Genomic DNA, 14,816 nt, shown 5'->3' with positions numbered 1-14,816 from the left:
CGATAATCAATAATAATAATTCATGTGTATGAGACAGTTTCACATCATCTTTTCATTTCTCCTTCTTTACTTCACTTTTTTTTTTTACGGTATTTCTTCCTCGTTCTGCCCATTTCACTTCACCTCATAATTCCTGTCATCCCTCCTTCTTTCTACTAATTGCTTTATTTCTACTCTTCCTCTTTTTCCTTTTGTCCTTCTTTTAATCTTTCTTCCTGTTTTTTCTTCTTTACATCTTTCTATCTTCTTCTTTCTTCCACTCTTCCTGACTTATCTTCCACTCTTTCCTCTATACTTCTTTTCCTTCTCTCCTTCTTTCTGCATTTATTTTATCTTCATCTCCCCCATATTTCTTTCTTATTCTTGTCATTCCTCCTGTTTCTGTTTTTATCTTTCTTCTATACTTCACTTCTTTCTTCTCCCTCCTATCTTTTTTCATCCCTCTTTTTTCCTCTGGTCCCATCTTTTCTTCCTAATTTCCTTCTTCTATTCTTCTTCCTCTTTCCCTTCCTTCGTCACAAATTTATCCAATTTTTGCATCCTCTTGTTCGTTTGTTTCTTCCCTCCATCCTCTCAACCATTTTCTGTCTCTCTCTCTCTCTCTTTATGTGCAGAGTGTTACAGCGAAGACAGCGATCAGGACGACGATGACGACAGCGTGACGACTTCCTGTCCTCCAGACTCCGAACTACATCCAGCAGAGTCTGAAGATGTGAGTTCAACCATGACGAGTATCTGAGGACACTGATACTCGTTTCTTCAGTCTTTAAAACTTTCTTCCTTTCTTTCTTTCTTTCTTTCTTTCAGGGAGATGTTCTTCAGTCTCTGTCGCCCGTTGACTTGACGAGTGAGAACAGAGACCGAAGCCCCTCGGAGGGAACGATAACCAGACGCAGAGGAAGAGCAAGAAAAATAAGTGACTCGAGTGGAGGAGAGCGGCTGTCCTGGTTGGACCTGCCGGGGCCGAACGGTGGACCGACCGTCCCACAGCTCCACGTCAAAGAAGAAGAGCAGAAAGTCGTCGTCCACGGTAAACACCTGAAAGCTGCACCTTGTTACCATAGCGACCACTGCTTTAACTTGACTGACATGTCCTCTCTCTCTCTCTGTCTGTCTCTGTGTTTGCAGACAAGCCGGCCGATGAGATGGAGAGTCTCTACAACCACCTGAAGGCAGCCAGCTTGTCTCCGACTGGTCAGTCCAGGAGGAAAGACTTCAGAGCGTCTTTCATCCAACGATGCTCCAACGACAAAGTCAACGAGAAGCTTCACCTGCTCAGGATCCTCACCTCAACGCTAAAGGTGAGTCAAAGACGAACCGTGTGACTGAAACGACGTGACGAAAATGATCCTGATGTCAAAGTAAAAGATGGAATAATATAGTAGGACTGTAATAGCAGTAGTAAGAGTCTTGAGCCGTTAGCGTTGGCGTGTTTCTCCATAGAAGGACAATCTCCTGACTTTTATGGGGGCTAAATGAGTTCCTACTCCTGTATGTATTCTGTTCAGCCCCCAAAAAACTCCTCGATGAGGCTTGATGTTGCTCTCGGTGCTGATTGGGTATACTCAAAGCGGGATGTGGCATCAACAAAAAGCAGCATTTTTAAAATTGAACAGAAGAAGAACAGTAGTAGAAAGCGTCTACACTGCTGGAAAATAGTCCATAGCGTCCACCGCCATGTACACGAACGCACAAACAGGAAACACAGCGACCACCTCAGCTCTTTATCTCCTAGTTGTCGTTTTCTTTAGCTGTGTCCCAATTCAGGGGCTGCATCCTCTGAAAGGCTGAGTCAACCCTTGTTAAACGAGACGGTCTAGCCTTTCCCGAGGATTTCCTGGTTGCGTCACCAGATGTTCCCGCTATTCCCGTTACGTCACGATTTCTGCCGCCCAGGCCTACGAAAGTAAGAGAGAAAGAACAAAAGGAAGGAAGTGAAAGAGTAGAAAGAAAGTTTAAAAAGTGATTGAGCCAGAGCTCAATCAGCCAGATTTTATTTTGAATCTTCCTTGTTCTGGAGGAAGAGGAGAAGCGGCTTCGTTGGCAGCCGATTTTCTTTTTCTTTTCCCGCAAATGATCTTGGGATATGGGAGGCCGCGAAGGATAATAGCGATGTATCCTCCGAAAAGAGGGAAAGAAGGCTGCATTCGAATTGGGACAAAGCTATTGTTATGCTTTTGGCGCGTTGCCTCGGTGACGTCGTGGTCAGAGTCCGGTGGGTCCTATCCAGGTCACGATTTTACTATTCCTACTAAGGCCACGCCAAGACCCACCCTACGCTGCCTGTGATTGGTAGACCCTGATGTCGTTGCCCTAACCCTCATTCCTAAACCTAAAAGCGACGAAAGCAACGACTACTAAACAATCAGAGTCTTAGTGTGGCCAAAGGAGGATTTAGCATCCAGGTCCTACTCTGCTATGGAGACACAATGGCTGAGAGGACGTTCCTGTAGATTTTCTGCCTCTTAAATTTTACCAGGAGCTTCCTTAGTGGAAACACGGCTTTGTATTCAGGAAGTCTGGTCCAGTAGACTTTTTTGGGGGTTCAATTGAGGCCAAGGCATCAAACAGACATCAAACTGAGAACTGTCTGAGTCTAGTATCACCAAAAAGGTTTTCAATTAAATGTGCTTCCATCCTCAATTCAGGCGACCGTATAGATCGATAGATAGATACCAACTTCATTAGATTCCCATCACACATTTAGGTCTCTGTTTTGTATCCAGTGTAACTGGTGTTGTAGTGTAGACACACTTCACAGCGTTTAGGAGGCATCTTGGCTGCTGAACTAAGTGCGCTAAACTGAAATTCATCACGACTTCACCACCACAGACAGGTCGTAGCTGCTGTGGCAGTGGACCAATCACGTCGCATTAAACCGAAGAACGCTTGTATAAATTGGCTGTGAGCAAGTCCGTACAGAGAGTTGTATGTTCTCCCAGTCTGTATTTAACCCTCTCATTCATCTCTTCAGGCTAAAGAACTGGAGCTGGTTGCAGTGGAGCAGATCCTGACCGATCCGGCTCTCACAGCGTCCGCATACAGGAAGTGGAAACTCTCTAACTCCATCCTGCTGGTGGAGATCAACCACAGAAACCAGGCGGCAGCAGGTGGCGCTGCGGAGCTACAACTTCCTGAACATCAGAGCAGCTGATGTGATGAGAGCTTCAGACTGAGGAGGAGAAACTCACGAAGCTGACAGGAGCTTTTAAAACCTGTCCGTCCAAATCTGAGACACTAAAACTGATTTTAAAAGAAGGTTCGGAGGTGATGAACTGAGAGTCGTCGTGGTTACAGAGAGAGAAGGTCGTAGCTTTCAGACTGAGACGCAGAGAAGGTGCTAAGTTATTATTAAAAAAAAAAAGTGTCATTTTTAAAGCTGATGGATGTTAATATTCAGTATTTGGGTTTAAACTTTTAACCCAGTTCAAAGATGCTTGAAAGCAGGTACGACAGGGGGGTCAAACATGCGGCCCGTGGGCCAGAACCGGTCCACCGAGGGGTGCGATCCGGCCCAGTTTCCTTTGTGTTCTTTTCCTTCCTTCCTTCTGTCCTTCCTCCCTACCTTCTTTTTCTCCTTTTTTTCATTCCTTCCATCTGTCCATCCATCCATCCATCCATCCATCTTCTTGCTGCTTATCCGGGGTTGGGTCGCGGGGGCAGCAGCCTAAGCAGGGAAGCCCAGACTTCCCTCTCCCCAGCCACTTCGTCCAGCTCTTCCAGGGGGACCCCGAGGCGTTCCCAGGCCAGCCGAGAGACATAGTCCTGGGTCTTCCTCGGGGCCTCCTACCGGTGGGACGTGCCCTGAACACCTCACCAGGGAGGCGTCCGGGAGGCATCCTGATTAGATGCCCGAACCACCTCATCTGGCTCCTCTCGACACGGAGGAGCAGCGGGTCTACTCCGAGCTCCCTCCGGATAACTGAGCTTCTCACCCTATCTCTAAGGGAGAGCCCAGTCACCCTACGGAGGAAGCTCATTTCGGCCGCTTGTACCCGCGATCTTGTTCTTTCGGTCACTACCCAAAGCTCATGACCATAGGTGAGGGTAGGAACGAAGATCGACTGGTAAATCGAGAGCTTCGCCTTTCGGCTCAGCTCTCTCTTCACCACGACGGATCTGTGCAGAGTCCGCATTACTGCAGACGCCGCACCGATCCGCCTGTCGATCTCCTTCCATCTGTCCTTCCTTTTTTCCTTTCTTCCTTCTGCCTGTCCTTCCCTCCCTTCTTATTTCCTTCCTTTTCTTCCCTCCATCTATTTAATGATCCGGACCCACATGAGATGAAATTGGTCTGTATGCGGCCCATGAATGAAGATGAGTTTGACACCTCTGATGTATGATTTTACTACTATTGCCAAGTACGTCTGAACACAGTTTGTGTTGAGAATAAATATATTTCTTTAAAATCAGTGATATGGTTGTGATGGCATGTTTTAACTTTAACAAAGGGTTTTCAGCCAAAATTAATGATTCAAAGTTCATTTTAACTCACATACTGTTCATATTCTGACCCGTCTCAGTATTTCCTCACATAATTTAGTCTCTATAACAAACTTCTGAACCACAAATCATCCATAAACACCTCATCACTCTCAGATAAACTAGATTCATCTTTAACCCTCCTGTTGTCCTCAGGTCAAGGAAGGACAAAAAGAAGGAAGGAAGGAAGGAGGGAGGGAGGAAAGGAGGATGGACAGAAGGGAGGGAGGAAAAGAAGAAGGCAGTAAGGAGAGAAGGAAGGAAGGGAGTAAGGAGGGAGGGACTAAAAGAGGAAGGAAGTAAGGAGAGAAGGAAAGAATAGAAGGAAGGAAGGAAGGAAGGAAGGAAGGAGGGAGGGAGGGAAAGGAAGGAAGGAAGGAAGGAGGGAGGGAGGGAAGGAAGGAAGGATGGATGGACGGATGAAAGGAAGTGAGGAAAGAAATTTGGAAGGAGGGGAAGAACGAAGGAAAAATTCAAGAAAGAGGGAGCAAGGAAGGAAAGAAGGAACAGTCAAAAGAGAGATGGGGTCAATCTGACCCGGGAGGACGACAGGAGGGTTTATAAAGCTTTCAGAGTTTATTCTTTAGTTTATATGATTAAAAAAAGCAAGAGAAAGAGACACTTATGGTCCAATTATACATAAAACATGAGAACCATTTCAACAAATGTTCAAAAATTAAATGTGAAGAATGAACAATCTTTAAAGTTTTGGGTGAATATGGGTCAGATTTCCTTTTTTGTATATTCTGGGTCACATTAGAGGAAGATGTCAAATTTCAGGCTCAAAGAAAAGTGTGTTTTCAGCTCTCTGATGTAAAAATGGATCAAATCAGACCCTGATCAGCATGTAAAGGGTTAATTTAAATCTAAACTACAAAATGAGTAAACTTGCTGCCTTTTACTTAATAGTGTCCAAACTATTGAAGGGTCATAATGAGTCGAGCCTGCTGACCTGATGGGTTGGAACAGAAACCTGCAGGTACATTTATGACCCTTTATGGCAGTGACCAAATATACTAACACACCTGATACTAATTAATTAGCTCGTTAAGGTCTTCATAACAAGCTAGTTAATTAGAATCAGGTTTCTGCCTTAAACCTTAAATTTTACATTCAACCTCAAACAGGATTTTCCTTTACAAACATAAAATAATTAAAGAGACGAGAGACGAAACGTTGACAGTAAACAAATTTATTTTGTCATCTGTATTTTTAGAGCTGGAATTCTGGGAATTCAAACACGACGTCTTTGCCTGTGAGCTTCTTGTAGACTCCTGAGAAGGTTTCCACCTGGAAGACACGAAGAGACATAATGTTTAGTTTCATTCACACATTTATGAACAAGAGTTTAACTGATGGACTGAAAACACAACAGATGCAATAGATCTAGATGATCGATTGAATGATTATATTCATATTTGCTGGAATGGACCAAGAAACTATAGCTATTTAAAGCTAATGAACTAATATTCTACATACAGTCTATAAAATGACTTCCAGTGCATCATCCATTTCAGGCTGTTAATTATAAAGAAAAATAGATTTACAATTCATAAAAAAATGAAACAGAAAGTTCTACTAATTTATATTGAATAACTTATTTCAGCATCAATTAAATTAAACTTTAAAAGCTGTACTTGTTCTAAATCTGTAATTACATTCAGTGTTTGTGCAGAATTAGTTGGACTCTTGACACATTTCAGAGTTAATACGACAAAAATGGACTTTTATTTTGAAGAGTCCTCATTTTATAGTTTAATTTAAGGATTTATCAGCTGCTGTCAGGAAACATGAATCATTTCCTCAATAAAAAAAACTATCACAGAAAGACAATTTTTAAATCACAACAACTTAAATTTGACTCAAGCATTTAAAAACTTTCAACATCTGACTTTAACTGAACCAGAATCTGAACTCTGATGTTAAGCTGTGCACTGCATGGTTTAGCCCCCCAGTAACGGCCCCAAAAGGACTCTGGGAAGATGTAGGAATATGCAGGACGCTTGTCCTCACCGACCGACGGCCGGGGACAGAGCTTAGTCTCCGACGGTGTGGAACGGGACTGTACGTCTCAGCTCAGAGCTACGCTCCCATAACGCCACCAGGACAGAGCCAGGAGAGGCACTCCTGGATGCCCTCGTCGGGATAGAGTCTGAATATTTAGTAGTTTTGGGTTTTTAAAACTTACTTTGTGTTCAACGTTGTTCTGCTGAGCCTTGTCCAGATGGACCTTGATGAGCCTGCTGCTGTCCAGCTTCACTCGGATCCTCTTACCCACGATCTCGCTGGGGAACACCAGATCCTCCAAGATGGCGTCGTGGACCGCGGTCAGAGTACGGCTGGAGGAGGAGGAAGACAGGATGTTAAAACTAAACCATTAAACAGCTCGAAACCAGAATCAGAACAGAATGAGTCCCTTTTTATATCCGACGTAACACATCTTGTCTTATTCCAGGTTATTAAATGTGATGTTTTGCTGCTTCTTTAAATTTTATCTTTGTAATTATAGATTTATATCTTTTGGTTTTGAATAAACACATTTACACTTTGGGCTCCAGGAAGTTGTGATGAGCATTAAAGCTTCAAATAATGATTAATGAATGAAGCCGATTAACTGGATTTTCACCTCATTTAATTAAATGGTCTTTAATATCCAACAGTGACAAACGTCCGTCACAACTTCCTCAAGACCAACGACACAAAACGTCTTTACATCTGATCAACAGTTAAAAACCCAAAAAGATTTACTAAAATGTGAAAGTAAAAGCAAATTCTCACAGTTGAGAATCTGAAACCATCCAAAAGTCACAACGTGAAAGAACCAGTTAATAGATTCAGCCGAAATCTGCATCCAATATTTTACATTCTTAGATAATTCACTAATATCTGAAATATGACTGTACAACATTAAAATGCTTATTATTTAGGTATTATTAGGTTTTACATTTAGTCAAGTCGGTGGAAATAAGAGTAGAGCTGCAACAATTAGTCGATAGGAACATTTAAATTAATCAGGAACTATTGATGATGGATTTCGTGTTTAAGTCATTTTTCAAAGCAGAAACATCAGAAATGTGACGTTTTAAGTATTTGCTTCTCTTCCCCGTCTCACATGACAGAAAATCTAACATCTTTGGATTCTGGACAGTTTGGATAAAACATATTGGACGACATCATTGTGGACATTTTTCACTGTTTTGATGCTTTAAGGATCAAAATTATTAATTATTCAGATTATTTTTGATTAATTAATGAAAATAATTAGTTGCTTCTGTTCATTTCACACTTTGGTTTTAAAGTCATGTTAAGTATCTATTATCAAAGTCTGTGCACTGCATGGTTTAGCCCCCCAGTAACGGCCCCAAAAGGACTCTGGGAAGATGTAGGAATATGCAGGACGCTCGTCCTCACCGACCGAGGGCCGGGGACAGAGCTTAGTCTCCGACGGTGTGGAACGGGACTGTACGTCTCAGCTCAGAGCTACGCTCCCATAACGCCACCAGGACAGAGCCAGGAGAGGCACTCCTGGATGCCCTCGTCAGGTTAAAACTAAATATTAAAACACAATGTGACTTATTTTAAGTTTCAGGACTGTTAGAGAGTTTAAGATGAAGATTAACTATCAGACTCTTTCTAAAATCAGTGTAATCACCCTTTAGTGTCAGATTAATTGATTATCAATATAATTTAACCCTCCTGTTGTCCTCAGGTCACAAGGAAGGACAGGAGGAAGGAAGGAAGGGAGGAAGGGAGGGAGGAAAGGAGGGAGGAAGGAGAGGAGGAAGGATGTAAAGAGGAAGGAATTTTGGAGAGAAAGAAGGAAAGGAGTAAGGAGGGATGGAGGGAGGAAAGGAGGAAGGATGGAAGGAGGAGAGAGCAAAGAAAGAAGTGTGGAGGGGAAGGAGGAAGGAAACATTAAAGAAAGAGGAAGGAAAGAAGGAACAGTCAAGAGAGATGGGGTCAGTTTGACCCGGGAGGACGACAGACAGGAGGGTTAATCTCATGACTTCATTTAATTCATCTTTAACCATCTGAGTTCAGAGGTTTAGAGTCACGATGCAGAAACGACTAAAATAAGATGAGATGTTAAAGTGTTTGTTCCTCTGTGACTCACCTCCTGGGACGCTTCTGCTTATTCTTTGTGCGGCTTTTCCTGGTGGGTTTGGGCAGAATTCTCCTCTGGAAGTCAAAAATACAGTCGGATTAACGTCTGATCAGCTTCCACACACACACACACACACACACACACACACACACACCATTAATGAATACAATGAATCTGAGTTCAGACTGATTCTGGATCAAACCTGCAGCTGGTCGTCTTTGTATGTTCAGAAAATGATCCAAGAGGACAATTCATAATTATAACAACTTAACCCTCCTGTTGTGCTCCTGGGTCAAATTGACCCCATCTTTTTACTGTTCCTCACTTCCCCTTTTCCTCCCTTCCTTTGTTCCTTCCTCATTTCCTTCCTTCTTCCCTCTTTTCCTCCCTTCTCCCCTCTTTTCCTCCCTCCCTCATTTCCTCCCTTCCTCCCTCCCTCCCTCCCTTCCTTCCTCCCTTCCTTCCCTCTTTCCCCCTTTCCCCACTTCCTTCCTTCCTCTTTCCTCCCTTCCTTCCTTCCTCTTTCCTCCCTTCCTTCCTTCCTCTTTCCTCCCTTCCTTCCTTCCTCTTTCCTCCCTTCTTTCCTCATTTCCTTCCTTCCTTCCTTGACCTGAGCACAACAGGAGGGTTAAATGCAAACAGTATAAATTTAATCAAAAACATTCAACATCTGACTTTAAATGAACCAGAATCAGTCTGAATGATGTTAAGCTGTGCACTGCATGGTTTAGCCCCCCAGTAACAGCCCCATAAGGACTCTGGGAAGATGTAGGAATATGCAGGACGCTCGTCCTCACCGACCGAGGGCCGGGGACAGAGCTTAGTCTCCGACGGTGTGGAACGGGACTGTACGTCTCAGCTCAGAGCTACGCTCCCATAACGCCACCAGGACAGAGCCAGGAGAGGCACTCCTGGATGCCCTCGTCGGGTTTATATACAGACAGAAAGAAACAGACTGAATAATGATTAAAGGACGAGTTCAGAGTTTTTCCAAATGTCTTAAATCATCAGTCAGGAGCCAAAATGAACGTAAGATCTGTTTTCCTCGCTGTTATCATTCCTCCTGTTCATACTGACCATTAGAAGATCCCTTCATAATGAACTTATAATGTAAAGTGATGGAGGACTAAACACACAGTCCTCCTTCTGAAGCTAATATGAAGCTTCAGCGTCTGAATGAGTCAAATCTTCATCTTCTATGTTTCAGCGTTACAGTGTTTTTAGTAGCAAAGTCTTTTTGTTACTATACTTCCACCACAGCTCAACAGGAAACACTAAGAGGGAATCTGATACTAAAAAGACTGTAAATGTGTCAGATATCACTTGATATGACTAACTCACACTGTTACCATAGTAACTATAATAACTATAGTAACTCACACTGATGAAGCTCAATAGAAGCTGATCAGAGACTTTTCTCCTCCATCACTTTACATTGAAAGCACATTAGAAGGTTTTAATAGTCAGTATGAACAGGTGGAATGATAACAGAGAGGAAAACCTGACTGCTGCTTTTAAACAATATTTTAAACACTGAACTTCTCCTTTAAGCTTTATGACACATCTGTAATAAACCAACTGTTTAAAAACCAAGTTTGAAGCATGCAGGAGAATATTTAGGCTGCTATCTTTAATTAGAAGTTTGCACAAAAGGCAAAGTACTCTTTCTATCCTTCATCACTTACTACTATTAATAATAATAAAGGTATAATTCATTTCTGGAGTGACTTCATGTTACTCATATATATTCTGGTAAATTGCAAAACATCTGGAAACCAATCTGTCTCACAGCTGTAGATGCAGACACTGTTCACTCCTGCTATAAGAGGAGCTTCAGCTCATATCATCCTCCTGCAGCCTGAACAGATCATCAGCCTTCAGCTTTTCCCCCAGAAAGACATTAAAGCCTGCAGGCCGAGCCTCTGTGACGCTGCCATGTGGAGCTGAGGTCACAGAGCCGACCCGACGCTCAGCAGGTTCTCTTTACCTGTGCAATGAAGACAACGTGCTTTCCGCTGAACTTCTTCTCCAGCTCCCTCACCAGGCGCACCTGAATCTTCTGGAAGGACTTCAGCTGAGGAACAGGAACGAAGATGATGATGGCTTTCCTGCTGCCACCAACCTCGATTTCCTACAGGCACAAAAAAACAAGACTTAAAAACAACTCTGAAGACATGAAATGATTTTACAGAGTCCTGATTGCAGAGTTATGAGTTAAGGATTTATCAGCTGCTGTTAGAAAACATGAAGCATTTTCTGTTTGATCAGGATCCACAATAACAGACACTAAACATTAATGAATACAATGAATCTGAGTTCAGACTGAATCTGGATAAAACCTGCAGATATTTAAGCTGCAGCTGGTTTTACTGACAGCTTCAAAAGGTTCATTTCACTTTCAAAAAACAAACTAAAAACTAAATCATCATCAGAAAATGATCCAAAAGAACACTGACTATTCATAATTATGACAACTTAAATAAACTTCATCAAAAACTAACATCTGACAAACCAGAATTAGTCTGAACTCTGATGTTAAGTTGTGCACTGCATGGTTTAGCCCCCCAGTAACGGCCCCATAAGGACTCTGGGAAGATGTAGGAATATGCAGGACGCTCGTCCTCACCGACCGAGGGCCGGGGACAGAGCTTAGTCTCCGACGGTGTGGAACGGGACTGTACGTCTCAGCTCAGAGCTACGCTCCCATAACGCCACCAGGACAGAGCCAGGAGAGGCACTCCTGGATGCCCTCGTCGGGTTAAAACTGGGTTCATGACTAAATAACACTAAACATAATGTGACTCATTTTAAGTTTTAGGACTGTTACAGAGAGAATTCAAGATGAAGATTAAGGAAGGACAGAAGGAAGGAAAGGAGGAAGGAATTTAGGAGAGAAGGAAGGAAAGGAGTAAGGAGGGATGGAGGGAGGAAAGGAGGAAGGAAGGATGGAAGGTGGAGGGAGCAAAGAAAGAAGGGTGGAGGGGAAGAAGGAACAGTCAATTCACATGCAGATAGAAGAAAGAGAAAGGAGAGATGAAGACGAGGATGATGAGGTGTTGTACCTTTGCTGCAGTGATGTTCAGCTCTCTCAGCTGAGCCTTCAAGTCAGAGTTCATCTCCAGCTCGAGCAGAGCCTGCAGAGACACGAAGGAGGGAGAGATCATTTATACATGTTAACACTTAAAGAGGAAGTTAAGACTACAGTTAAATCAGCTGTGGATATTAATAATAAGAGTTTACTGTATTTAAATTAAAAGGAATCAAACCAGGAGTCTACAGATCCTGATGAGCACATTAGCTTTAAAAGGAAACTAAAGTCACTGATCCGACCGGAAGTTTTTACTGAAGAGTGAGAAGGTAAATGTTAATGTTAAAGTGTATTTAAGTTGTTCTTATTATACAGATGTCAGATATCTACACATCACACAACATCCAGCTGCTGTAAACTCACTTTGGCAACGAGGCTTAAATTACTACACTATCAGCGGTAGTAGAAACAACATCTACAAGACCGTCGTGGTATTTAAGAAGACTCTGATCCGAGGCTGAAACCGTGTCAAAGTTAAGTCTATAAATTAAATGCATTTAGTTTGTTCTTATTATACAGATGTCAAATTTATATACATCCACATACAAAGTTTAGCTGCTGTATTCCACTTTAAAACCTTTCTAATATTATGAAACCTGATCATTGGCTTTAAATTCTCTCATATAAAGTCAGCAGATAGTTTAACACTATTTCTAGGAAAATATTTAGTGTTTAGCTGTATCTAAGCAACCAGATTAACCCTTTCATGCATGAATTATGATAACCTCAGTCAGGACTTGTTTCCTAGTTTGTTTACTTTACTTAAATTAGACCCTCATAAATTTCATCAAAAACTTTCAACATCTGACTTTAACTGAAGCAGAATCAGTCTGAATGATGTTAAAGTCTGTGCACTGCATGGTTTAGCCCCCCAGTAACGGCCCCAAAAGGACTCTGGGAAGATGTAGGAATATGCAGGACGCTCGTCCTCACCGACCGAGGGCCGGGGACAGAGCTTAGTCTCCGACGGTGTGGAACGGGACTGTACGTCTCAGCTCAGAGCTACGCTCCCATAACGCCACCAGGACAGAGCCAGGAGAGGCACTCCTGGATGCCCTCGTCGGGTTAAAACTGGTTCATGACTAAATATTAAACACAATGTGACTTATTTTAAGTTTTTTAATTTAAGCTCATTGATTTTGATTATTAATGATGGATGATAATATAAAAGACCTGACAGCAGCAGCACTCATCCTCACAGTGTAGAAGGGACTCAACTTATTTAGAAATCTACAGGTTAGGTTTTTAGTTTCAGACAGACTGCAGATAGATTAATATGTTTATTTTAGATATGGAGAAATCTAAAAAATGAAGAAATCAAGCTTCTCTGATCTGATACTAAGAGAACAGATAGTAGATTTCTTCCTCTTGTGCATCGAAACAAACCAACCAAGTCAGATTTCTGCCCCTCAGAAAGTACCATGATGATCTATCTCAATCCAAACATTCATCTCTTTATCACTACAACACACAAACTGATCATCTGAATTTAAATGTTTAGTAGAAACCAACTTGTTTAGATCTCTACAGGCTTTGTTTTAGTTTAAATGCAGTTATTTAAAAGATACCAGGATGCTTTCTCTCTATCTGCAGTCTGTTATAGTGAACATACATGACAGAAAAATCAGTGTCTCTGATTAAAACCAACTTTCTATGATCCAATATTCAGATTATATCACTCAGCTGTCTTACTTAAGTTACTCTAAACACATGTTGAATTATTTCTGTCCAACTTCTTGCTTCTAAAAGTACCACGATGAAGTTTTTAGCACATTTAACACCTAAATTCATGATCTGAATTTGACAGACAAGTGTTTAATAGTAGAAACCAACTTATATTAAGACATTTAGAGGCTTTACTTTAGTTTAAATCAGAAATTAAATGCAGTTATTTTAGATATAGATGTTTTTGCTTCCTCCATCTGCAGTCAGTTATGATGAGCATGCTTTAATAAAACAGTCTGATAAGAACCTGATTACACCTTTAAGTTACAGAAATCAGTGTTCTTCATGTGGAGTAAAATCTACTTTATCAAACTAAGAAATCAGCTTTTCTTTCCTCATGTACATCAGACTTCTGGCACCATGATGGATTCACCTTTTACCACACACATATACACCCAACATGCATTTTAACAACTTCACAGCCTTTAAATGTAATAATTTTAAGGGTCTTTCTCACCTGAGAGATCCCAGACTCGAACTCATCTGGCTTTTCGCCATTAGGCTTCACTATTTTGGCGCTGGTACTGAACATGGCCTATGTCTCTGTGGAGAGAGACACATACAGACACAAGTGTGAGTTAAAAATGATCTTCTATCATTTATAATACACACACAAATCAGCTTTCTTTCTCATGTACATCAAACTTCTTGCACCTTAAAGCACCATAATGGATTCACATGTTAGCACTGATCACACACAATTGCATTTAGCAGTATAACATATCTCACACACATATTTTAAACATTATATCACACACACACGTGTATTTTAAACATATCACACAGACACACACACACTGGTATCTTACAGTGACATAAAGGAGGCATGCATGAACCAGCTCAGAGCCATTTAAGAACAAATACAAGCTTAAACGCCTCTTAAAGTAAGTTAAATGTGAATTAAAACGTAAAATAATGAATTAAACTGTCTTAAAGGTGAATACATGCAGTCAAAGCTAGCCTAGCGTGCTAATATATAAAGTTAACCGGCTCGAACTATCTCTAATGTTAAAGTATCACGAGTCGAACAGCTGTAACTAGTTTTATTTAGTATATAAAGTTTAATAATGAGAGTTTAATACATGCAGTGTGCTGTGTGAACACATGCACGGCCTCCATCACTGCCCATCACCGTCTCTACTATTATCTTCAATTAAGGATATAAATCGACCATCCGACGCCACAAACTACATAATCTAACGTATCGTAGACTTTAAAAGCGCTGCGAGGTGAAAACTCATCGATTAAACGACTTTAAAGCACATTTTAAGGTAGAAATGTGAATCCGGTGAAAAATCGCCCAACTAACCTCAGTCAACGACGGCCAAGGAAGAGACCAGAACATCGCGAGAGTTGCATTAATCCAATCGGCGCGTCGCGGGTTCATTCTGTCATCGCGAGAGTTCGATCGAGTCG

At 41.7% G+C, this 14,816-nt stretch overlaps 2 protein-coding genes and 5 non-coding genes across 8 annotated transcripts in view; 1 reads left to right on the top strand and 6 right to left on the bottom strand.

The window, feature by feature from the left end:
* Positions 1 to 3,228, top strand: part of cnksr3 (cnksr family member 3) — a 77,530-nt gene extending 74,302 nt beyond the window's left edge. The window contains exons 19-22 of the mRNA XM_053337458.1: positions 615 to 712; positions 808 to 1,030; positions 1,129 to 1,301; positions 2,975 to 3,228. Of these exons, the coding sequence (XP_053193433.1) occupies positions 615 to 712; positions 808 to 1,030; positions 1,129 to 1,301; positions 2,975 to 3,154 (674 nt within the window). The 3' untranslated portion in view covers positions 3,155 to 3,228. The remainder of the gene's footprint in view (positions 1 to 614; positions 713 to 807; positions 1,031 to 1,128; positions 1,302 to 2,974) is intronic.
* A 2,430-nt stretch (positions 3,229 to 5,658) lies between these two features.
* rps7 (ribosomal protein S7) overlaps positions 5,659 to 14,816 on the bottom strand; it is a 95,402-nt gene continuing 86,244 nt past the window's right edge. The window contains exons 1-7 of one of the 2 annotated variants that reach the window (XM_053337570.1): positions 14,710 to 14,744; positions 13,858 to 13,943; positions 11,650 to 11,721; positions 10,575 to 10,718; positions 8,597 to 8,661; positions 6,671 to 6,821; positions 5,659 to 5,772 (exon numbers count right to left, since the gene is read on the bottom strand). In XM_053337570.1, coding sequence (XP_053193545.1) covers positions 5,695 to 5,772; positions 6,671 to 6,821; positions 8,597 to 8,661; positions 10,575 to 10,718; positions 11,650 to 11,721; positions 13,858 to 13,932 — 585 coding nt within the window. In that variant the 5' untranslated portion in view covers positions 13,933 to 13,943; positions 14,710 to 14,744 and the 3' untranslated portion in view covers positions 5,659 to 5,694. Of the gene's footprint in view, positions 5,773 to 6,670; positions 6,822 to 8,596; positions 8,662 to 10,574; positions 10,719 to 11,649; positions 11,722 to 13,857; positions 13,944 to 14,709; positions 14,745 to 14,816 lie in introns of those variants that run through there. The other variant, XM_053337571.1, reaches the window with a different exon arrangement.
* Positions 6,408 to 6,626, bottom strand: LOC128377643 (small nucleolar RNA SNORA73 family). Its single transcript, XR_008323348.1, has one exon. It is a non-coding gene; the product is annotated as a small nucleolar RNA SNORA73 family (small nucleolar RNA).
* Positions 7,806 to 8,024, bottom strand: LOC128377632 (small nucleolar RNA SNORA73 family). Its single transcript, XR_008323339.1, has one exon. It is a non-coding gene; the product is annotated as a small nucleolar RNA SNORA73 family (small nucleolar RNA).
* On the bottom strand, positions 9,297 to 9,515 carry LOC128377640 (small nucleolar RNA SNORA73 family). Its single transcript, XR_008323347.1, has one exon. It is a non-coding gene; the product is annotated as a small nucleolar RNA SNORA73 family (small nucleolar RNA).
* Positions 11,126 to 11,344, bottom strand: LOC128377639 (small nucleolar RNA SNORA73 family). Its single transcript, XR_008323346.1, has one exon. It is a non-coding gene; the product is annotated as a small nucleolar RNA SNORA73 family (small nucleolar RNA).
* LOC128377644 (small nucleolar RNA SNORA73 family) lies at positions 12,521 to 12,739 on the bottom strand. Its single transcript, XR_008323349.1, has one exon. It is a non-coding gene; the product is annotated as a small nucleolar RNA SNORA73 family (small nucleolar RNA).

This window comes from Scomber japonicus, chromosome 17 (genome assembly GCF_027409825.1).
Source record: "Scomber japonicus isolate fScoJap1 chromosome 17, fScoJap1.pri, whole genome shotgun sequence".
In the NCBI taxonomy this organism is placed as follows: domain Eukaryota; kingdom Metazoa; phylum Chordata; class Actinopteri; order Scombriformes; family Scombridae; genus Scomber; species Scomber japonicus.
This window is presented reverse-complemented; position numbering and strand designations above follow the sequence as displayed.